The 17,139-nt window shown below is 34.0% G+C and overlaps 2 protein-coding genes across 2 annotated transcripts in view; one reads left to right on the plus strand and one right to left on the minus strand.

The window, feature by feature from the left end:
* The window catches only part of LOC116851469 (disks large-associated protein 5-like), a 4,515-nt gene extending 1,320 nt beyond the window's left edge, over nt 1-3,195 (minus strand). The window contains exons 1-2 of the mRNA XM_032830908.1: nt 2,937-3,195; nt 244-2,735 (exon numbers count right to left, since the gene is read on the minus strand). Coding sequence (XP_032686799.1) covers nt 244-2,735; nt 2,937-3,111 — 2,667 coding nt within the window. The 5' untranslated portion in view covers nt 3,112-3,195. The remainder of the gene's footprint in view (nt 1-243; nt 2,736-2,936) is intronic.
* A 2,492-nt stretch (nt 3,196-5,687) lies between these two features.
* Nucleotides 5,688-17,139, plus strand: LOC116851473 (telomere-associated protein RIF1-like). Its single transcript, XM_032830912.1, has 15 exons — nt 5,688-6,385; nt 6,779-6,982; nt 7,130-7,424; nt 7,516-7,862; nt 7,940-8,525; nt 8,635-8,834; nt 8,908-9,045; nt 9,113-9,278; nt 9,368-9,569; nt 9,661-9,884; nt 9,963-10,361; nt 10,444-12,969; nt 13,129-14,756; nt 14,905-15,154; nt 15,236-17,139. The coding sequence occupies exons 1-15, from the start codon at nt 6,282-6,284 to the stop codon at nt 15,941-15,943; spliced, it is 7,977 nt and encodes a 2,658-aa protein (XP_032686803.1). The 5' UTR covers nt 5,688-6,281; the 3' UTR covers nt 15,944-17,139.

Here is a 17,139-nt window from a genome sequence, read left to right on the forward strand (position 1 = left end):
AAAAAAAAATATACATATATATATATATATATATATATATATATATATATATATAATGTTAAATTATTAAAATATTACTTTTTTCAGTATATTATATATTAAATATATATTAAAATATGTATGTATAGGAATGTATATAGAGAAAAATTTTTAATAAAAATGTTACTTTGTATTTAGTATATGTCATATGGTCTAAATATTGAAATTAAAAACCTAATTATACTTAATTAAAATAATACTTACCATTTTGTTCGTCTTATTAATTTTTGGAGTATCATTTGTTGTAATGATTCTATTCCTAAGTGCCCTTATTTCCAAATTAGGTTCTGGTTCAATATTTTCTGTATCAATAGTGGTCTCAGAAATATTGGATGTTTCAAAGTTAGTTTGCAGTGATGTTGTAGACAAATTATTTATAACTGAAACTTCCACGTCATTATTTATCGTATTTTTACGTCGAGATTGACATCTTAAACTTCTTCTAGGTGACTTAGTTTTTATATTGTCTTTTGGTGATATTTCTTTAAAAGATATTGCAGATATTATGTCGTTCAGTGGATCCACATTAGAATCGGAGATATTACAAACTGATAATTTGGATGTATTCTCTTTCTCTTTAAGTTGTTTTGGTACCTCAGATAGCAAGAATTCAAGATCTTGATTATTTGAGTTGTCAAAGTCTTCAGTTTCAAATTCTAATCTTTTCCCAGCATTAATGCACTCTGTAGGGCTTAAATCATCCAAATCGAGACTGTCGATTCTATTCATTGCAGCAGCTAAACTTCTTTTATTTCGTGTTTCTTCATCATCAGATACTTCAGTCAAGGCTATTTGATCATCAAAAATGACTTTATGTGTGGACTTTATGCGAATCTCTTTATTTATCACTTCTTCCGATTTCTTTAATATACTTTTGCCTGGTGTTTGATTGGAATTAATATAAGATATCGTGTCATCTAATTGAACTTCGGGTGTCTTACACATTTTACTTATTTTCATAACTGCCAATGGACTCTTTATCCTTTTAAATGTATCAGAAAATTGCACTTTTTCAAGCTTTGTCAAACTTCCTCTAAAGCTATTGCGTTTAGCCGGAGTCGATTTAAAACCATTATCTATTGATTTAGATTTCCTTGTATTACATCGAGGCGTCTTATTGGCATACTCTTTAAAGGCTATAGACTTTTTAATACTCGGTGAAGACATAAGATGATCTTTATTTGTACTTGTATTTTGCAGCAACGTATCTTCCACACTGGATGTTTCTGCCATCTTCTTTCGTCTGGCAGCTAAGATTAATGATCGTAATGAACTTGGCTTTGATGGTACAATTTGTTTTTTAGTAGTCATTTGTTTCTTCATTGAAGGTTTGATAATAATTAATTGCTCTTCCTCTTCCTGCCACTCTCTTTTGCGACGTTCTTCCAATTTTTTAAAACGAAAGTCGCAATCTTTAACTTCCATACATGTCATGTCCCAAAATCCTTGTAAATCTTTACATGTTACCAACATCTGTCCCATACCAGTTTCGCAATCCGATACCAGACGACGGAATCTATCAAACTTTTTATCTATTAATAAATTGGTCTGTCCCACTGCTTGGGTTATTTCATACATAGCATCTTCAGGAACATCCTTTTCAAGTCGGATATTTAACCATTTTGTACAAAGTTCTTTAAGTCTGTCTGTTTCTTTATTTAAAAGAAATTTGAAGTATTGAGCAGTGCGTTCCTCTTCTTCAACAGATATGTTTAGGTTTTTCATCACTGTGTCTTTGGTTGGAATTTCATTAGATGGTGAATGACCAATGCCAAGTCGTAACATTTGTTCCTTCCTAGCATTCTTTTTACCACGGCTTAGTGTGAGATATGGTGAAAAGGTAATGAGATCTTCGCTACAGTTTTCTTTTTCAGAAGAAGAAGATTTATCAGTTACAAAAGTCTTCTGTGTTGGAGTCTCCATATTGATATTGTTTGGTAAAGATTTTTCTCTCTCAAATGATTCTTGGATGTTGTGTTCACTAAGTGATGATTTTTTCTTTTTCAATTCAGACACAGCAGTGCTTGAATTACATGTTGATTCATTTAATTCTTGTTTATTTGATAACAATCTTGAATTTACAGAATTCTTGAGAGTTGTTGCAGTATCAGCATTACAATCAAGATTTTGGGTCTCTAATTTCTTTAATATATCTTCCTTATCATTTGTATCTTGTGTCTTGAGTTCTATTGGTTTATTTTGAAAGAAATCTCCTTTTTCTGATGGTGTTTGTTCTATTGCTACAGCACCAAATAAGGGTAACATTGATAGTCCAGATGGTGGTTTAAATTTGTGACTATTAGGAGCAAATGATTTAATCATCTTAATATCAGATATCTTCATAGTAGACCTGTTAATATCGAGAGGTTTTGTCAAGCTTACTGACACTGCATTCTTTGCGACTGTTGCTTTCTGGGCAGCAGCTTTAGTTGCTTTAGCAAGTAATCTCTTTTCTGTAGCTCTTGTTACTCGTTTTTTAGTGTCATTTGAATGTTTCATTTGATTGGATGATTTCACAGTTGTAACTGATATAGTATTACATTTAGTTACAGGAGAATAAAAGGAATGATGAACAATGCCAACTTTAAATGCAGGTTTTTTCTTAACATCTTCTAATCTTTTTTTCCTGTTACGTTCTTCTTTCCATCTTAATAATTTTTTTGCACGCTCATCTGTAATTGTGGGTATATTCTCCACTAAAAATAATACAAATATATCTTACTCTTAATCATTTAAAAAATTTGTAATACTAATTGAAATTACTAATATAAATTATATAATTAAGAACTTAATTAAAAATAGCAATGTAGGATTATAAAAAATCGAATTATTATTTCTACTTCAATTACCGACAAAACATGTACAACTAGATAATTAGAAATTATTTATAAACTTACCACATTGTGGACTAGTAGGCACTGATATATCCTGCAATTTACGATTTTTATCGAAATCCTGTATTCTGGTTTCCCTACGCGATTTTTCTCGCTTGTATGCACGTAAAAATCTACCGTGATCTGTATCGCCAAATCCCTGGCGTGGATTTTTATATTGTTGTTGGAGATGCGACATGCTGTGAATTGATTTCGACGAAGAATTCAACAGCAACGTTCCATGCACGTTATGACAACACAACTAAAGTCGTTATTCAAATTGGTGCTACAGCCGTTGAAGACAGTGTTGCTAACTGATAGCTAATTCGGTAGCTTGCATTGGCTGCGTTCAGATTCCTTACCCGGGTGCACTCTAATACAAGAAGTGCTATAGTATATGTGACATATACTATACTGTTTCTAGTAACAGAGTGCACCCGGGTAGGGAATCTGAACGCACCCATTAGTGCGCACTGGGGTGCGTTCAGATTCCCTAGGGTGCGTTCAGATTTCCTACCCGGGTGCATTCTAAGGCTGATATTTCATGTGTCGTACGACTTTTTGGATACGTTCATTGGTTGACGAACAGTGAACCTAGAAATACTCTATTCGCCAACCAATAAACGTATCCGAAAAGCTTGTCGTACGATACGTGAAATAGCACTCTAATGCAGGATTCACACCGCGTCCGTTGTCCGACAAACGACGTCCGATATCTAATAAAAGAACAGCTTTCTAATAGAGAATTCAATTCTCCATTGGAAAGCTGTTCTTTTATTGGATATCGACGTCGTATGTCGGACATCGGACGCTGTGTGAATTAGAGATGCCCGATTCTTAATCGATTCGATTCTTTCCCTAACAAATTTAGGAAAAAAGGGTTGTTCGTGCTGCTTGCATGTTTCATACTTTTCACTTTTAAAAAGAAATGGACGCCTAATCAGACGCTTGGAAGAAACAATCGAGTTGGTTGTCTCGTTTTTGCTTTTTCGAAACATTCCAATATACTTCTGTCTAGTTTTAAATACGAAAAGTGCGAAGAGTGCAAACAACACGAATAAGCCTATTTTTGGGGAAAGAATCGAATCGATTCAGAATCGGGCATCTCTAGTGTGAATCCTGCATTAGGCTAATATTACATGTGTCGTACGATAAGCTTTTCGGATACGTTTATTGATTAGCGAATGGAGTATTTCTAGGTTCTTTGTTCGTCAACTAATGAACGTATTTGAAAAGCTTGTCGTACGACACATGTAATATCAGCCTTAAATATAAGATCCGTCTATGGCCGGTATTCATAGTCCGATCTTATATTTAAGATATTTTAAGTACTGTCTTAAGATGTCATAAATCAATCACAGGGCCGTATTCGCATCTTAAAACATTATTTAAGATGGTCTTAAATATAAGATCCGACTATTATTCCCGTATAAGCCGGTATTCATAGTCGAATCTTATTTCAAGACCGTCTTAAGTAATGTTTTAAGATGCGAGTACAGCTCTGTGATTGGTTCATGACATTTTAAGACAGTACTTAAGATGATCTTAAGTATTTTATTGATTACAGAGCATCTGAAGATGAACTTAAGGAATCCTTAAATATAATGCTTGACTATGAATACGGGCATAAGAATACCTACTATTGATTTGTATGTACTTGACCGGAAAAAAACTCCGGTTGGAAAACTATTCTTTTAAATCGTTTGTATTTCGTATGAAGAGTTTTGAAGTGCAATTGAAAAGATTTGTGAGTCATTTTATTACTTGTAATTAATTGTTTTTTTTTGGACCATGTATTTAACCGGAAATAATGACCGGAGGTAAATTAAACAAAGGTTCGGTATCGTTTGTATTTCGTATGAAGAGTTATGAAGTATCATTAAAAAGGTTTGTGAGTCATCCAGATAATTTTAATTAAATCTTAAAAAATCATATATTTGGCCGAAATATCGATCTCAAGCGCTGCTATGAAAGTACCGTCAGGTACGATCGGTGTACTATCTAATATTTCAATACTCCTGGTTCTTTTTCGGGTAATTATGTACAACAATGGCTTCTGCACGCGGTAATGCTTGCCGCGCGGCGGAAGTCAGCGCGACAGCCAATCAATATGTTGTTTTTCCGTAAGAGCTAGAAGGTTATTACGGAAAGCAGCATATTGATTGGCTGAACTTCCGCCGCGCGGCAAGCATTACCGCGTCTTGTGTGCAGGAGCCATTACGGAAAAACAACAATTTAAACAAGTTACTGATCTTTTAATCACATGGCTGCGTTCCGAAATTCACTGTCAGTACTGAAATTCTATAATATACGTAACATAAACTATAGATTTTCAGTATTGGCAGTGCATTTCGGAACGCAGCCAATGTAACTGCAATATCGAACGACTAGCAGGGGATTGCGCCCCCCGCACCCCCCTCAAAACTAACTTAACCCAACCTATCGTCACATTAGACATTAATCATTGTTTATTAAAAAATTATTAAGAAAAAAATTGAAGTTCATTGCCAGTGCTGAAATTCTATAGTATACGTAACATGAACTATAGATTTTTAGTAATGGCAGTGAATTCCGGAACACAGTTTGAATATCAGATCATCAACATCATCATGAATTGGCCCCGGATATAATCCATCGCCACCTAGGATTTGAATATCAGATTGTTATACTGTTGGTCTGTTCTTTTTAGCTGCACTGCTGAACTAGTGCAATAAGTTAAAGTGAAACAAATATACTTTTTCTTACTCTAATTTATTGCACTAGTTTAGCAGTGAAGCTAGGAAGGACAGAGCAAATGGATGTCGAATGCGGTGCGAATTCTGCATAACAATAAGAATAAATCGAGAACGAGCGCTAGCGCTCACTGATACGCCTCTAGCCAAATATTGAAGGAAGGAAGGAAGGAAGGAAGGAAGGACGAGCGCTAGCGCGTCTTTACAAAGTCGGGTGGCGCGCGAAACTGCTTGGTGTGTGCCAAACAAACGTGAGCCACTCTTGTTTGGCGACACTGCCGCAAGTCACAAAATATGAGACGCGAGGAAAGCTAGTTGTGTTTAGAAGAAAAACGTAATTTCCTACGGCAAGATAGATTTCGTGAACATATCGTTTTACGTGTAATTTGTGATACGGTTGAAAATTGTTCGCACGTTTTCTCGTTCGAGGCAATTTCGGCAAATTCTGTTGATCGAGTGTATCGGACATATTCATTTCGGGTGTGAAAATTTTTGTAAGACTGAGAGGAAAATCGCGCGGCATCGTAAGTGAGACGAATCAAAGGGAAGAATTGCATAGGCGGGAAGACATGAACGGTAATCGGTAATTGTCGTGTGGAAAAGGGAAGAAAAAGGGTAAAAGATAAGACGTGACGAGATGGCCACGAATATTTCTACGATTTTTTCGAGAATGCTGAAGACATTGCGGGAAAACAGCAATAGTGTCAAAGAAAAGCGCGAAGCTTTAACCTATATTTCCAGGTAAAATATTAAATTGCCAAAAACGTTAAATCCCTTTAATTGCTCTCTTTATGTTACATTTATTTATAAGAAAACATGTATTAACATTATATTTTCCTATTATTACAGAATTTCTTTCTGTTATTGTAGAATTAACTTCTATTATCTGAGTTGTATACATATGTAAATACGGGACTAACAATCAACCGCAGAAAAATTTATAATTATAAAATAATGCTCTATTTTAGTGATACATTTCTATAAATTAAAAAAAAGTAAATTTGAAAAGTGGATTCTTAAAAATATATATCTATGATATAGATATTTAATATAAATGAATCTGTATTTTATAATATGCTATAACCAAGTTTGTTAATCTTTTTGTGTAATAAAATACCAATAATTATTTTGCAGTCAAGCTAAGAAATTAAGATCAAGTGGTATTATTAAAGAAGAACGATATAAGGAACTATGCAAATTGGTTATAGAAGCATTTACAAAAGAAGAAGGAAGTTTGCAGTACGAGGCATTAGGAGCACTCACTGCTATTGTGCAAGAATTTCAAGCACATTCCTTACATCTTTTTGAGTCAATGTTACAGACAGATAAAAGGACAAGGTTTGTTTGGTTATATTTATATATATATATAAATAAGAATCTTAAGAAGTCTTAAGAATTTATTTTGTTTACTCATACAAGGAATATATTGTGACAAATTTATATATTCTAGAGTTTGACATGTATTCTATTCTCATTTGATTCTAGATTGAAAATACTTAAACTATTGGAGGTAATGGAAGACAATGCTATTTCTGCAGCTGCCAATGATGGACAGGCTTTAAATTTTTTTAAGGATTGTTTGGCTAGTGTAGAGCCTACTTCAATGGAGTGGATAATATCAACAGCATGTATAGACAACTTGCAGATGTTAACTAAAGTTGAACATCATGTATTGTCGGATGAACAAAAATTAGAAGAGGATACAGTTACTTATTCACTTATTCTTTTGAGAAGATTGTATAGACTGGCTGCTGTAACATTTGATCAAAACATAGAAAGGGTATAAGCATATATAATTGTATTTTGAACCATTTTTTAAATTATGTTTTCAAGTCTAGAGTTTTCAAGAGTTGAAAACATCCTTGTTTTAGTTTGACACATTGTTGATGACTAAGATTGTAACATTGGCCTATATGGGACACAAACGTCAGCGTGGTTCTGCTCTAAAAGTTTTGCAGCAAGCTATTGCGTCTAATTCACCAAGTCGCATTCATAAAAATCACCCCGAATTGTGGGCTCAGTATAAATCAAATTTGCAATCTGCATATTGTAAACGTATGTTGCTTTTGGTAGAAGCTTGTGAAACAGATTGGAGCAATCAATGGAACATCACTATCCAGCTTCTTGGTACAGATCTTCATCGTGGTGCTAATCTTATAAATAATTTACTGAGTGTTGAAGAAAAGGCCTTCAAATCTACTGATGCCATTGTACGCAGGTAAAATTATAGTTTTCGATTTAAAATACTTTTTATTATCTACAATGAATTAATGACTTTTCTTAATTGTATTACAGACAAGCTTTCCTTTCGTGGAAATTGTTGATTGACAACTTTGCTTTAGACCATCAAGAACTTGCTACTGCCAGAAGAATAAAGTTACTTTGTATTCCATTAAATGCTAAGAACAGTAAAACGGAATTAATTGCGTTGACAAAGTTAGAAGTTTGGTGGCACTTAATTATCAAATTGCATAAAGATATCGCGCAATTTGTTAATCCCGTTATCACACAATTTCTAAACTTCTGTTTTGGACCACTTGGAGATACACCATTACTTTCTTCCAACTTTGATGTTGTTGCTTCTCCAGGCAAAAGATTTTTGAAGACAAAATTGGTTGCTGTAGATGCGTTGTATCAGTTGGTTGTTTCAAAGGAAGAAAAATCTCTAGTTTATGCTCCAATGTTAGAAGAAAGACTTCTACATCCTATATCTCATACAATCTTTCAAGAATGTTCTAAAAACATTACCTACAGTATAGGAGAGGCATTACTCATTCTTGGACAACTTGTTGATCAAGAAATGAGAAATCGTTATCAGTTTGCAAAAATATTATGGACAAGTTTGATCGCATATATTAGAGATATCAAACTTGAACAAAAGGTTATTAAAACTTAATTTTCATATTACTATGTTGTAAATACATATGCATATATGTAAATATATATATAATAGTTGTTAAGAATTTTATGTTACACGCGGAATTTTGCAGGACCATCTATATAGAGATGTGATACTACTTGTAATTGAATTGGGAAACCATTTTGATAAGCCCATGGTGAAAAATATAATTTTTAATGTAATTTTGCCAGATTTTATTCAAATCATTAAGACTACTGAGTTTCTTGATAATGTGTTACCAGAATTGGTATTGAAATTGTTATCACTTCCAGTACTTTGCGAAGTGCCAGAGTAAGTATACCTTGAATGACTTGAACTTGAATCATTCTACTTTATGTTAATTAAATATTTATTCATATCATAGGAATTTCAACTGTAAAGAGATTGAGTGCCTTCTTCAGAAGTGTATTAGCTCAGAGATTACATGTTCTCGGAGTATGCTTGGGTTTCTGCAGATAATAATGTCAAATCTAAAGTCAGCAAGTGATATACATAAAAATATGTATGTACAGAAAATCTTAAGTATAGTATATATATTCAAATATTTGACAATAAACAATGTGTTACAGGATATTTTATTTAGAATTGTGGGCTGTAATAGCGAAGATATCGACAAAATATATAACAAATTCTAAGAAGATCGATGAGGGTGATAAAAATGGACATAACTTTAAAACTGTGAAATCAATTTTGTCATTTCCATTTCAATATACAACTTTGGAAAATTCCCAACAGGTTTATATAATTTTACATAGTAAAAATATTTCCTCTTATCGTACATTTATTAAATATGACTATTGTCTTATGTATTAATAATCTTTTAGATGCAAGATGAAGCAAAAATATGGAAAACTTTGTATAAAGAATTTGAGATACAGGCAAGTTCGATAAGTACAGTGAAACCAAATGAGATTTTACTGGATATTGCAAGTATGATGAAGACTTATTTAAACATAAACAATTGTTCTTTTATTGTAATTTGTTTGGACGCCTTATCAAATACTATTGATTATGAGTACTTGTCGGGTATGTAGTCTCAATTTTGTGTATTATATTGGATATATCTATTATATATAATAACTGAATATCATATATTCCTTTGTAATTTATGTTTCAGCACAAAATGGTATTCCATCTATCATGCAATTAATAGTAGATGTAGCAACAATTGCTCTTAACAATCTACAAAGCTTTAACTGCGAAGTAGTTCTGAAAATATTGTCAGCTATGCTTATTACTATATATGGACACAATACACAAAGAATAGTTCCATATCTACATACTTGTAAATCAGTAATTGAACTTACCCTTAAATCGCAGTTGAAGACACTCTCTAAAGAAGTATGTTAATATTTTACAGAACATTTTCTTTGACTTGTTTATCTATAGTTTCCTTTATACTGGCAATATTATTTATAGGTTGTAAGCATTTGGGAAATTATAATTAGCATTTTTAAAGGACTCGACAAACAATTACATCGAGAGCTTTTCTCGTTGTATAAAGAAACATTTTTAATAGCCATGCATCATCCTAATTCAAACATACAATCTTTGACACGGTCTGTTTTTGAAATTAAAGATGGCTTAGACAATACTACTAAGTGTATGTTAGATGAAATGGAAACGGTAGAAAAATTGCCATCTCATTCGATATGTGATAGTGTTGTAAAGAAAAAAGAAGAAACAGGAAAAGCAAAAGAAATACGCATAATTGGCAGTTTCTTAAATAGAAAACCGGTTAATACGAAGTCAGTATCTAATAAGCCACTAGAAAGGGATGAAAAGAAAACGCTTATACTACCTGAATCTGATTCGCAAGTAAATAATGTTTATTATATATTATATGTTACACATTTCTTACAATTTTTTATACAACATTCTCACATGCTTATGTTTTCAGGATTATGTATATATAAAAACAGATTTGAAATTTGATATTAATCGTTTGACGGAGCATCAAAAAGAGACTTTAAAGAAGAAAAGGGAAGATATACCAGCATTATACAATGATCTGTCTCAATCGTCCTCGCAAAACTCGCAAAATTTGCAAGAATGGTTCGATATGAAGACTAAACATATTAACGAATCGGATAAAGCCAATAATAAGAAGAACGACTTTATAATACAGAAGCCCATTAATAGTGATGCTAACAAGGAAAATAAGATTACCGTTATACAAAGTGAACTTAATGTAATGGACAAAATGATTAGTATTAACAATAGTAGCAGATTAGATGGAAATGTCGAAGATAACATCGTTGATACAAAGCAAAAGAAAGACTCGACAAAAGAAGCTGAAAGGAAAGATTCTGGTTCACACGATGAAAATACACCTAAACAAATCGACTTGTCTTCACCATTGTTCACTGGATTTACACTAGAAAGAGACGAAGACACGAATGTCGCATATTCAACAGTATCTGTCGCGAAAAAATTAAATTTTGAATCTAAGGAAGAATTTCCTGAAGATAAAACACACGAACGGCAATCGTCACCGTCAATGTTCGATAGTGCTAAACGACGACATCGTAATGACAAAATCGGCTCGACAAGATCGAATTTGACGTTAAAAAATGACGAAGCTGATGAAAGCCAAAAGGATTCGAATATAACAAATATTACACAAAAAACATCGAGAACAAAACATAATTTAGCAAAACCTGGTACTAGCGGTTCTGAGAAGCCGTGCGATGATATTAATATTAAGGAAAATTCTAATGAAAATAAGAAAGGCATTAAACGCAAGTATGTGTCGGATACTGAATCAGATGGAGTTTTGCAGCAACGTCGCAAGCGAAAAATGATTCCATTTTCTAAAGACGTTAATGACGATAAAGATAAGTCACAAGATAGTGACAACATATCGTTAGATACAATAGACATGGATGGATTGAGTCAACGTATGAAAAATGAAATGTCTCGTTTAAAAATTGACATGGTATTTGATTGTTCTGCAGTAAATCGTCGTCGAGCCAAACAATCAGATGAAGGAGATAAAGAAACAACAACAACGTTAAAAAAAACTTGGACACTTGATGAGAAAAACTTGAAAATAAAATTCTTGGAAGCAAGATCCGCAGAAACTTATAAGAAATCTGTACAAACGACGGGGAAGAATACAAAGGATACAAAGGATGGAAAGGAAGGGAATGACATAAATCAACCTAAGAGACGAGGTAGGAGAAGTACTAAACAAGAATCTGATAAGAATGATTCTGACGTAATTAAAGAAGCTAAAAAATCCAATGATACTATTGATAAAGTACTTTCATTGAAGAACTCGTCGGACATAGATATAACACGTGTGGTTCCAACGACTAGCCAAGTAGTTACCGATGTTACACAAGATGTTACTAATAAAATACAGTATGAAAAACTTGATAAAGATGATTCCAAATCTATTTCCAACAAAAACGAAGAATCAATTTTCTCCAAGGTTCGTGAATTGATCGAGACGAGTCAAGATGAAATAGAAGATGTTATTGAAAGTTCACAAATTCCTAACGTCAGTATAAAATTAGATAAGAAATATAGTGAGAAACAGTGTTTCATAAAAATTAATAAAATAATGAATATTCATCCTGCTAAAACTTGCGATGAGATTATTGAGAAAAATTATGTACCTGAATCTATCTCTGTAGATTGTGGTGATAATGATGTGCCTGACACGTGTGAGCAACCAAATGAAGCTAATACCTATAATAATAAGGATACAAGCGACATAGGAAACAAAGATAGTATGAGTAAAGACATGATTCATGAAACTGACAATTCCAACATGAAAGTTATAGTTGCGGAAGGTCAGAAGGCAGTCGATAGTTCGCCGTCAATTAAGTCTACAAATGTAATAAGTTTTTCCTCACCAAAAAGCAGTGGCAAGGTATATTCCAAGATTAAATCCTTCACGGCTCATGGACGCGCTGCTCACATGTTAGGCTTAGTCACGAAGCAATCGCGAATCGAAGTTGATAATCCAACTGTCGAGGATGACTCATCGATCAAGAAATCAAGGATCAAAGATGTGGAAACTGAGATGTTAACGAGTAAAAAGGTCTCCATGGTTAAAGAGATAGATAAAATAGGTGGGCCTTCTGGCAGTCGGCAAGAAAAGATTTTTAATAACATGAGATCGAGTGACTATTGCACTTCTCCGTCGACGCACATGTTTACTAACTTGAAGAACGATGGCGAAAAATTATCGTCTAAAGTAGACAAAAGTACATCAGATTCTGTATCGATTGATAGTTCGGTCGATAAAGAAAACGAAGAGAATACGTCGCTTTTGTGTGAAAAGAACGACCTACCAATATTGGAGTGGTCAAGCGCCAATCCACCTTCATTAACCGCATCACCGAGTGCTAGCATTCTGAAACGTCAACGATCGACTATATCAGAACCAGATCCAGATTCTATAACTCCTAATAAGGTAATTTATTCGTTCCTAATAAGGTACTTTAGATTGCTTATCTTTACCATATTGTTACATATATTACATATGTTACATGTATATATGGTACATGTAGAATACAAATAATTTTCAAATAACGATTATTTTCTGACTAAAGATATTTGTTTTTCTTTGTAGAGAAAACGAGTGAGTTTTGCGGATCCACCAGTATCAAGAGAAATGGGCTATGAAATCTCTACGACGGAATCTCCGAATAAATCCACTAAATTTTCTACAGCACGCAGTCTCACGCTGAAGAAAGACTCTCCGCTTAAATCTAAACAATTTAAACTTAAGACCGTATTAACTGATGCGGAAAAATCATCAACTGAAAATAATACTCCGAGTGAAAGTAGCGCTGAAGTTGCTTTGCGAGCTGAGAAAGCGAACGAGTCGCTAATAAAAATGTCTGAAAATACAGATTCTGCAAGTACTGATGAACAAACATTTGGCAATTCTTTGAAAAAGAACAATGTCGTTGAATTGGATGTCGACGAGGAGGAAGTTGAGCAGGAAGTTGAAATAACTGTAGATGTATTATCTATTTGTGTCCCAGAAACTCTAAATCAAGATCAACAGATTTTACCTGAGCAAAGTACTGTGCCAATGAACTGCATTGAAACAGAAGATACTGAAACACAGCAAGATATCTTTGATGGATCGGACACGAAGAATAACAGCTCAGTGATCCAGACAAGTAACGACGATGCAAACACGTCCAATCGAGACAATTCGGTAGATTCTATTAAATTAAATGTAACCAATGATTCTGTGATAGATGCTTTACCTACCAAAGAGGATAATCTGGATGATACTGTGGATATCCAGAATGTAATCGGATTGGATTCTACTGTGAACACGGACGAAATATTCTGCGGAAAATTGTTACGCAGTAGCACATCCGCGAACGCGAAAAACGTGGCAGAACAAGATACTTTGCCAGTGACGGATTCCATATTCGCGAGTTTGCCATCGAGTCAGGACAGCCGATGCGAGAATCAAAACAATGTGGAACTTGACCCTGGATTTCTGGATTCCATTCAGCCTATCTATCCGACATTGTCATCATGTCGAGAACCTCTTGATGTTATTGTTGAACAATTGATTACTCCTCTTTGGAAGCATAATTTACAGTCGTATTTTACGGATAGAAATCTGTTCACAGTTGGTGATCTCGCTCAGTTATCGGAGCGCGAAATTAACAGAATGCCTCTGAAGAATAAACCAAAGATTGAATTTGTCAGGAAAGTATTACGATCTTATGAGAGCACGTATGGGGTTGTATGTCATAAAGAGGACGTTCCCACAGTTGCGTCTACGTCTGCACTTGTGTGTACGTCACCTGCGAAATCGTTCAACAAACCGGAACAATTACTTACAACCACGACATCGGATCAAGCATATCGTTCGAAGTGTCTCTTTGTAGCCAACATTGTCGACGTAGCAGCTGTGCCACTCAACAATGAATCTTTAAGCTGTAGCACACCACTTGCGCGATCTGCTGAAAAGTTGCACAACAATTCGTCGACAGAGAAATCACTCACCGAACACTTGGATAGGACTAGCCCTATGAATAGCGATGTTTGTTCTGAAAACATTTCATCGGTATGCAGCAGTTCTGATTTGTCAGCGTTAGACGCTTCTGCAGTAAATAAAAAGCCAAACCCGAAAGTACTAATTGTTACTCACAGCTCACCTGGGAAATCCACCAACTATGGTACTTTAACAATGCTACCAATTGCGACCTCGTCGATCTCCAAAAATCTGTACGTAACAATGTAACTTTTACATCCTTATTCGATAAGAATTAGCATAACTTTCAATGTCTAAAACTTTAATGTATATGTGACAGACTACTTTATAGATTACTTATACTTTTAAGATTTAAAGAAAGCAATATTTTCGTTTTTTTAGTGCAACAAAAACATCTTCTTCAAGTGACAATATAAATGTGTCATCAATTATATGTGACGAACCTCTCATCACTCATTCGTCCATTGGTGTTGGCACCGATCATACCTCAGAACCGGCAGTGCGTAAAACTACGAGGTCCGTTGAATCCCAAATGGATCTCGAGGATTTGCTGGATGAAATTGACGTGAATGTTGTATTGGAGAGCGCAGTTAGAAGATGTAATCCTGAAACTATCCTATCGCAGTATAAGGTAAACTTACTTCCCCTATTGATTCATTTGATCGTACCTATATTATCAGACGACACATTGAGACTGGAAATTGTTCCGTAGATGAAGATGAGACACTTGTCAGAGCAAGACCTAGTGAAGGAAACTGTCAGAATGCTTGGTTTGCAAAATAAACGCCAGGTTAATGATGCGTTGTTAAAAACGATTTGTCAGGCTTACGGCATCAACCATGTTTTGCTTAGACTGCCTGACTGTTTCAATTCGGAACAACATTTCTTCGAGAAAGTATTCAAAGCGTATCATAAGAAACTCAACCTCACTAAGTGTTTGGACGTTTTCGATCCTGTTCAGTTGAAAAACGCGATCTACCAAAATAGCACGTCGACTGAGCTCGTTGAAATGTTATCTGACAAACTGAAGCAAGAGGAACAAGAAGGTATCAGAAAACCTATACCAGAAGTATGGAGTTTAAACGCTATGTTAAAGAGATTACCTATGGATGTGATTATTAGCCATACTGTAGCGAATGAGGAGGTTATCCCGGCGTCAGTAGTTTTGGACATAGCCTTGCAGAATAATAGTTCGGAAGATATAGCGCGAGCGTTAAGTCAATCCCCTACCAGGGTGAAATGTGTCTTGGACCAACTTTGCTCGGCTCAGACTAGCGCTTCGCGTATCGAGAATGAAGATTTATCCAAAGAGTGCTTGCTTGACATTTTCAAGCACGTTTGTTCTAAGCTGACTACGCAAGAATTGCTGGACGTGTACCATGAAGCTATGACGAGCAAACTCAACGTAAAAACAGGATAATTAGATTCGCAAAAGACGAAAATCGCGTTAGCGGTTTTAAACTCAATATCACAGTTTCAATATGACTGATAGCATTGATGTATTTCATACTCAGAAACCGCTTTATTTGTCGTCATAATGCACATCATTTAACGTATTCACGAATTTCTCTCACATTGCGTAATTGATTCTCTGTTATCTATAACCTTATTTAATTGTTACCACTAAACTACTGAAATTTAGATTACATTGAGAGATTTTACTTTCAAATATTCATTAAATTAATTAGATGAGACATACTTATATATATATCCTCATTTGCAATAATCATAAAACATTTGTCATGTGAACGTTTTATATTGTATTAAGCAAAATAATTATTTTATAATTGCCTGCAGCATGATGTAGTACAACTTATGTATATATTTAAATATCGTGAAAAGTTCTCTCTACTATTTGGTTACAAATTTATATAAAGTATGATAAAGTGGATACACACAAAAAGGAAAAATTTAGTTGAAATTCAGTTTTTTCTTAAAATTGCAATTTAGAAATGTTGTGACTTTGATCCTAACGATTACGTAATGCTTATTTTTTGTACATCCAATATTAAAGCGGTATTAAAAACTTTTTGTGTGTGCAAGTTTATAACTGTTTGTTTGTTGGCCACATTTATTATGTGAATTTAGTAATGTTGCGCGACTAAGTTATGCATAGTGTATTTATACTACGTTGTTCCTGTACAAACATAGCGATTGCCTCTTTTATAAATCAGCATCTCATGAGATCAAATGATCATCAGTAATTATTTATTTCTTTAAACACAAATTTTTCTTTATGTGCTGAATCTGTTACCTTGTTGTGTATAACATCTTCCGAGGTTTAATATCATCGTTGTGTTGCATTAATCAAACTAATTCACGTTTGTCTAACGTTTTAGCATTAGATAGATTCCTAAAAAATTACGCGTTTAGCATGCGACTGCTGATTGAATAAATTGAATAAATTTTTATGTAAAAAGGTCTCAGTTCTATAAAATATAATCTTTCTTGAATCAATGTGTCGATACACTTACATATTTAAACATTTCAAGATACTAAACAACATAAGGAAATCATTTTTAAATGTAAGTCATATATCATTGTAAATATACATGTATGTATATCATTCAAATTGATGGATTATCAATATATTCACTAATTAGTATGTTCTTTTTA

The sequence above is a fragment of the Odontomachus brunneus genome, unplaced genomic scaffold (genome assembly GCF_010583005.1).
Source record: "Odontomachus brunneus isolate Ranch 3 - 2012 unplaced genomic scaffold, Obru_v1 Obru_scaffold_176, whole genome shotgun sequence".
NCBI classification, from domain to species: Eukaryota; Metazoa; Arthropoda; class Insecta; order Hymenoptera; family Formicidae; genus Odontomachus; species Odontomachus brunneus.

Bases quoted from the DNA above. Each gene is read 5' to 3' on its own strand.
- LOC116851473 (XM_032830912.1), top strand. From the start codon at position 6,282: ATGGCCACGAATATTTCTACGATTTTTTCGAGAATGCTGAAGACATTG. The intron at 9,885-9,962 runs GTATGTTAATAT...TATTATTTATAG, and splicing joins TGAAGACACTCTCTAAAGAA to GTTGTAAGCATTTGGGAAAT. The intron at 12,970-13,128 runs GTAATTTATTCG...TTTTCTTTGTAG, and splicing joins ATTCTATAACTCCTAATAAG to AGAAAACGAGTGAGTTTTGC.